Source organism: Apium graveolens, chromosome 10, assembly GCF_009905375.1.
Source record: "Apium graveolens cultivar Ventura chromosome 10, ASM990537v1, whole genome shotgun sequence".
Taxonomy (NCBI): domain Eukaryota; kingdom Viridiplantae; phylum Streptophyta; class Magnoliopsida; order Apiales; family Apiaceae; genus Apium; species Apium graveolens.
In genome coordinates, this window is record NC_133656.1 from 154574173 (window position 1) to 154581231 (window position 7059).

A 7059-nucleotide genomic window follows, 5' to 3' on the forward strand; every position below is an offset into this window, starting at 1 on the left:
TTGTGTCTGATTTGGGATAGACCCTGATAAGTGGCATTTTATACCACTTAGAACGTCTTAAAATGGCTTAAATTGGTGTCTTGAAATCAAGTATTTTGTGTATTTGATGCGTTTTTCTAGTGTTTATGCATTCCAGGGTATTAGTTGCATTTCGGAGGAGGAATCATCAAGAATAAGCCTTGGCATGTGTTCACCATTGCGAGAGGAAAAGAACGGGCAGATTACGGCGAAGAAACGGAGCAAACCTGGAATTTTTCCAGTAAGGTCCTGCGCGCCCGCGCAGCAATGCTGAGCGGCCGCGCAGCAGCCTTGCGCGCCCGCGCAGAAATGCTGAGCGGCCGCGCAGGGTCGGGGAAAAAGCTGAATTATTTTAGACTTCTACTTCTGTTTGGCTTCCAACTTCTATGTAATCTGAGTTTTATGGGACTATTATATAAGTAGATTTGAGACGTTTTCATAGAGAATATGAAGGAGATTATGTTTTAGATTGTGTTTGGCGCAAGAAGCGAAGGAGATAAGGAAGAAGACCGATTTAGCACACTGCAGCGAAGAGGAAGCATGTTTTCTTGTGATTCTTGTTTCGTTGTAACGTTGGATGCTAGTTTTCTTGCTTTGACTTATTTACTCTTGTGACGTACTCTGTTTTAATATAATTAGTTTAGTTATTATTTTCTTGTGTTGTTTATCATGATTTCATATGAACCCATGATGGCGATAAGTTCTATTATGGGCTAATCGTGATCATGGGGTTGCAACGGATTTATTATGGAATTCTTTAGTTAATTGTTTAATACTTTAGTGTGTGATGATTGCATGATATCTAGTATTGGTTGTGCGTATTCGTCTTATCTGCGTCGCGAACATATAAGATAAGGTGTTAATCTCTTGTGAAGCGACGGTGGATCTTGAGATTTAGAACTTGCCATGCTAGCATAGGTTCATGTACGTTGTGCATGATTAGTGGGTAACTCTAACAGTTTTATTTGCCCTATGTAATCAAAAGGGATAACTTGTGCTTAAATCGTTGTGTTGTCAATTTCTGTAGACATATAGGAACTCAACATGATTGATGACTATTCAACTTCTATCTTAATTGTGGATGCTTGGTAGAATGGTATTAGTACAATGAAAGTTGGCTTTTATCAGTTTCGTGTTATTCGATTAATGTCATCACTGTCACATGCTAAAGGTAATAATAATGGCTATAGAAGGAAGTAATAATGAAGTTGTGATCTCATGAGTGTTTTATTATTGATAAATTGAAGTGTTAGTTAAGTGGTTAATTAAGTAGTTAATTATAGTTAATATTTAATCAACAATTTTAAGTGTTATTATCTTAACATTGAGAAGTAGTCATACATTGGTGAGTGAGTTTAATTAGACAATAACTTAGTCTGAGTCTCTGAGGGAACGAACTAGAAAGTATTCTATATTACTTGCGAACGCGTATACTTGCGTGATTATTAGTGCATGTTTTCGCCCTAACAAGTTTTTGGCGCCGCTGCCGGGGACTCGGCGTATTTGTTTAGTTTATGTACTTACCATCATTGGTCATTAGGACTCAGTGATTAGGACGTAGTAGTTAATTACTCTTTTCGGTTGTGTTTCAGGTACTTTAGCAAGCGTTTATGCAAACTCGTTCTCGTGCTCGCAAGAGGACCTTAGATACAGCTGAGGAGAAAGACGAAGTTCTTGATACTCCGGAGAAGTTAGATTTTGAGGATTCAGATTCAGGAACTGAGCAGAAAGAACCAGTAAACATGGGAGATCGTATTGTTCAAGCTGATCCAGCTCTTATGGATTTTTCTCGGCCTAAAATTGATGACATTCAGTCAAGCATCCTTCATCCGGCTATTCAAGCTAACACTTTGAAATCAAGCCGGGCACTATTCAGATGGTGCAGAATTCTGTTTCTTTTGGAGGAGCGGCAACTGAAGACCCCAACATGCACATAAGGAATTTTGTCGAGATCTGCAGCACTTTTAAGTATAATGGCGTGACTGATGAGGCTATCAAGTTGAGGCTTTTCCCATTCTCACTGAGGGATAAAGCTAAAGACTGGTTACATTCTGAACAGACCCAGATCCTCCTCTCAGCATGGCTCACCCTAGAACTGGGTTTGACTCTAGTTGGCTTCTAGTATGGGCCTGAACCCGATTATCCATATGAGCCTGGCTCATCCTAATAGCTCGATCTTAAATTGAGGTGGGTCTTGACTCCTCCATTCAGCCTCACTCATCCTAGAATATGATTGAATTCTAACGGAAATCCTTAGAGCAGCTCCAACGCTGCCCACTTTACTCCTTCGATGTATGTTAAAGTTGAGTTGGCCTGGTCATATGAAAAAACATGCACTAGAAGAGATTACAAAAAATGGGTAAGCTCGGCTTACCGACCTCGACCAATTACTTTGTTTATATTATTTTATTATTATTTTTCTGATTACTGTTGCTGCCTGCCATATAATATGGAAACTGTTGTAATATAGTGATTGCCATGCATGTGGTCAATGAATCAAATAGTAGGGCTATGATTTATAGGAGTAGAATTTGTGTATGCATTTAATGTTCTTGGCTTCTTGCAAATTCACATTGGCTATAAATAGCCACACTCGGTAATGAAGAAAAGATGCACCCGAGCTTTCTTTCTATGCTCAGCTTCTTACCTCCTTCTGTTAAATTTAGTAGCTCTCTGGTTGTTCTTTTATAGCTAGGATATTACAATACGTTATCAGCACGAAGCCCTGCCGGAACTGAGAAGGTATAATTTTATTTAAATGTACATATATATGAGTAGACGTGGTTACACCCTCTACTAATATTTTAACTACATATGGCCGGAGCACCGCCTATTTACGGTACCATATAATTTTGGGTAATACCGAAATATAGTGGGAACCTTGATTTATAAATTGCCTGCCTATCGGATAATAATTCTTTTGTGCCTAACTAACTTATGCAGGATTTTCCACTTAAATATATTATTGGTTGGAGATAACCTGTATACGCAGACGTCCGTATGGCGGGTGAAAATCCATTTGTCATTTTATATATAGATCTATTTATAATATCGATGATAATAATGATGTACACATTTATTATTGCTTACTTGTTAACGCACCAGATTCAGTAGGATTGTATGTAATATTTATATTGAAAATTTAAGTTAATAATTTTGGTGTTAAATTCAGATTAAAATGACAAATCTTACAAACTTGTCGTTCGTTGCATTGGACATTTCTGGGGAGAATTATCTATCGTGGGTACAAGATGTAAAGTTGTATTTGGGTTCAAAGAAATTAGGCAACACAATAAAGGCAGAAAACACATCCACAATTGAAGAAAATTTTACCTCTATTATTTTCCTTCGACACCACATGCATGAAGATCTAAAATCTGAGTACCTAGAAGTCGAGGATCCCTTTATTTTATGGGAAAATCTAAAGGATAGGTTCGATCATCAGAAACTAGTTTATCTACCTGCAGCTGAAAATGATTGGGCTAATCTAAGGGTTCAAGATTTTAAGAGTGTTCGGGCATATAGCTCAGCACTATTTAAAATAAGTTCTAGGCTCATTATGTGTGGTGAGATTGTTACTGAGAAAAGAAAGATCGACAAAACATTATCCACTTTTCATCCCAATAATATCAACTTAGTCGAGATGTACAGGGAGCGCAAGTTTACCAAGTTTGGGGATCTCCTTTCAACCATCCTTGTTGCCGAGCAGAATCATGAATTGGTGATTAAGAATCATCAATCCCGTCCAACGGGATCTGCCCCTTTACCAGAAGTAAATAACACGACATTCCAGCAGAATGTACGTGGAAAAGGGCATAGAGGTGGACGAGGCCATGGTCGCTACCGTGGACGAGGCCGTGGTCGTGGGCATTTTCGTCCTTATTATAGCTTTGGTCACCAGAAGTGGCAACCTGAAACACAGAGCAAAAGAAAGGCACCACAAGGAGGGAAAACTAACAATTTATGTCACAAGTGTGGAATGGAAGGGCATTGGTCACGTAATTGTTATATCCCACAACATCTTGTTGATTTATATCAGTCATCTAAAAGATCAAAAGGGAAAATGGTGGAAACCAATTTCGCCAATAACTTAGATGATTCTCTTATAATATCAACCGGGGGAATAAGCGTTAATGGTCCTAATGAGACTAACGAAACTCCCATGTGGGAGGCTGAGGATTAGTTTTCATAAAATTATTAGTAACCGGAGGAATGAGCATTAATGGTCCGAATTACTATAGTTACTAGTGCGTACTGTGTGCTTTATTTTATCTATGTAATGTGTTATGTTCTTATCAAATAAATCATGTTTCTTAATTATATACAGAATGGATTCTGAAGATATATGCATTGCTGATTGTGGTACAACTCATACGATTCTACAAAATAAAAAATACTTTACCCATATAACCAAAACTGAAGCTCAAGTTGGAACGATTTCTGGCGTATCTAATATAATCGAAGGTTTTGGAAAAGCTAGTTTCGTCTTACCTAATGGTACACACATACATATTCCAAATGCATTATTTTCTAGTAAGTCCACTAGAAATCTTCTTAGTTTTAAGGATATCAGATTTAACAATTTTCACATCGAAACCACTTCTGAGGCTGGTAAAGAATATCTCCTTATTACTTCTGCTAATTCTAGCAACAAAAAAATCTTAGAAAAGTTTCAGTCACTTTCCTCAGGATTATATATGATGAAAATCAGAACCATTGAGTCACACAATGTCATTGCTTCCAAACTCATAGATCCAAAATCATTTACCCTTTGGCATGAAAGATTAGGTCATCCTGGAGTCTCTATGATGCGTCATATTATAGAGAATTCTACCGGACATCCTCTTAGAGATCTTAAAGTTCTTTCTAAAAATGACCTTCCATGTTCGGCATGTTCTTTAGGAAAATTGATTACTCGGCCATCTCCTACTAAAGTTAAGCTTGAAAGTCCAAGTTTTCTAGAAAGGATACAGGGCGACATATGTGGACCGATCCACCCATCATCTGGTCCATTTAGGTACTTCATGGTACTAATAGATGCCTCAACTAGATGGTCTCATGTTTGTCTTCTCTCAACTCGTAATGATGCTTTTGCAAAATTACTTGCCCAGATAATCAAGTTGCGAGCTCAATTCCCAGACCATTGTATTAAGTCAATTCGTTTAGATAATGCCGGTGAGTTCACATCTGCAACCTTTGTTGACTATTGCATGTCTGTAGGAATTTCAGTTGAGCACCCAGTTCCTCATGTACATACACAAAATGGGTTAGCCGAGTCCTTTATCAAAAGACTTCAACTTATTGCAAGACCGTTGTTATTGAAAGCCAAATTACCTACATCTATTTGGGGTCATGCAATACTTCATGCTGCTAATCTTATAAGGATTAGACCAACTGCCTATAATCAACATTCTCCACTACAGATGGTACTTGGTCAAATCCCTAATATTTCTCATTTCAAAATCTTCGGAAGTGCTGTATATGTACCGATTGCTCCACCACAGAGATCGAAGATGGGAGCTCAAAGAAGAATAGGTATCTATGTTGGTTTTGATTCAACATCTATAATTAGATATCTTGAACCACTAACTGGAGACTTATTTACTGCACGATACGCAGATTGTCATTTTGACGAATCTTTGTTTCCTCCCTTAGGGGGAGATAAACATGTGAATAAGATTAATCCTGACATAACATGGAATGCATCGGGGTTACATTTTCTAGATCCACGTACCGGTAAATGCGAACTTGAAGTTAAAAGAATCATACATATGCAAAATATCGCAAACCAAATGCCTGACGCATTTAACGATTCTAGAAATGTAATTAAATCTCATATACCTGCAGTAAATACTCCAGCTAGAGTAGATATACCAATTCAAAATCAAGTACAAATGAATTGGTTACAGATTCAAAGCCACGCCTGAAGCGTGGTAGACCGGTCGGTGCGAAAGATGTTGCACCAAGAAAAAGAAAGACAAAGAAAATTGCCCCTGAAGTGGCACATGCTCCAGAAGAAGCAAATACCCCCGAAGTGGTATTATCCCCTGAAGAGATTCCCGTCCCTGAAGATTCGGGATTAAACAATCATGAAATTTCAATAAATTATGTGCATGATATGAAATTATGGGATCGAAGTAAAGCCATAATCGATGATGTATTTGTGTATTCAGCGGCATTGGATGTCGACATAAATTCTGATCCTGAACCACAAAGTGTGGATGAATGCCGTCAAAGAAAAGACTGGCTAAAATGGAAAGACGCAATTCAAACAGAATTAAATTCATTGCGCAAAAGAGAAGTATTTGGACCTGTTGTCCAAACACCAATCGGTGTGAACCCTGTTGGGAATAAATGGGTATTCATAAGAAAAATAAATGAAAAGAATGAAATTGTGAGATATAAAGCCCGACTTGTAGCACAAGGGTTTTCTCAAAGGCCTGGCATTGATTATCATGAGACATACTCGCCAGTAATGGATGGAATTACTTTTCGTTTTATATTAGGTATGGCATCTAAAGAAAAATTAGAAACACGTCTTATGGACGTTGTTACTGCATACCTATATGGATCACTCGATAGTGATATTTTTATGAAAATCCCAGAAGGATTAAAAATGGATGAGTTCAAGAAACCTCGTCATATATACTCCATTAAACTTCAACGATCATTGTATGGATTGAAACAATCTGGTCGTATGTGGTATAACAGACTTAGTCGTTATTTACAAAAGAATGGGTATATTAGTAATCAAATTTGTCCATGTGTTTTTATCAAAAAATCACAATTTGGTTTTGTGATTATTGCTGTATATGTGGATGATTTAAACCTTGTAGGAACAGCTACAGAGGTTGATGAAGCTGTCATATATCTAAAGACAGAGTTTGAAATGAAAGATCTTGGGAAGACAAAATATTGTCTTGGTATACAAGTCGAGCACTTGTCATCAGGAATTTTCCTCCACCAATCTACATATACAGAAAAGGTTTTGAGCAGATTTTACATGGATAAATCTCATCCGTTGACTACTCCAATGGTGGT

At 37.6% G+C, this 7059-nt stretch overlaps 1 protein-coding gene across 1 annotated transcript; it reads left to right on the forward strand.

Annotated features, from left to right (window-relative positions):
- Positions 1-2308: 2308 nt before the first annotated feature.
- LOC141691179 (uncharacterized) lies at positions 2309-4201 on the forward strand. Its single transcript, XM_074495918.1, has 3 exons — positions 2309-2377; positions 2710-2760; positions 3191-4201. The coding sequence occupies exons 1-3, from the start codon at positions 2309-2311 to the stop codon at positions 4199-4201; spliced, it is 1131 nt and encodes a 376-aa protein (XP_074352019.1).
- Positions 4202-7059: the final 2858 nt, after the last annotated feature.

Coding starts and splice junctions, on each gene's coding strand:
- LOC141691179 (XM_074495918.1), top strand. CDS start 2,309: ATGTATGTTAAAGTTGAGTTGGCCTGGTCATATGAAAAAACATGCACT. Junction 2,378..2,709: donor GAAGAGATTACAAAAAATGG/GTAAGCTCGGCT, acceptor GTTCTTTTATAG/CTAGGATATTACAATACGTT. Junction 2,761..3,190: donor GCCCTGCCGGAACTGAGAAG/GTATAATTTTAT, acceptor TGTTAAATTCAG/ATTAAAATGACAAATCTTAC.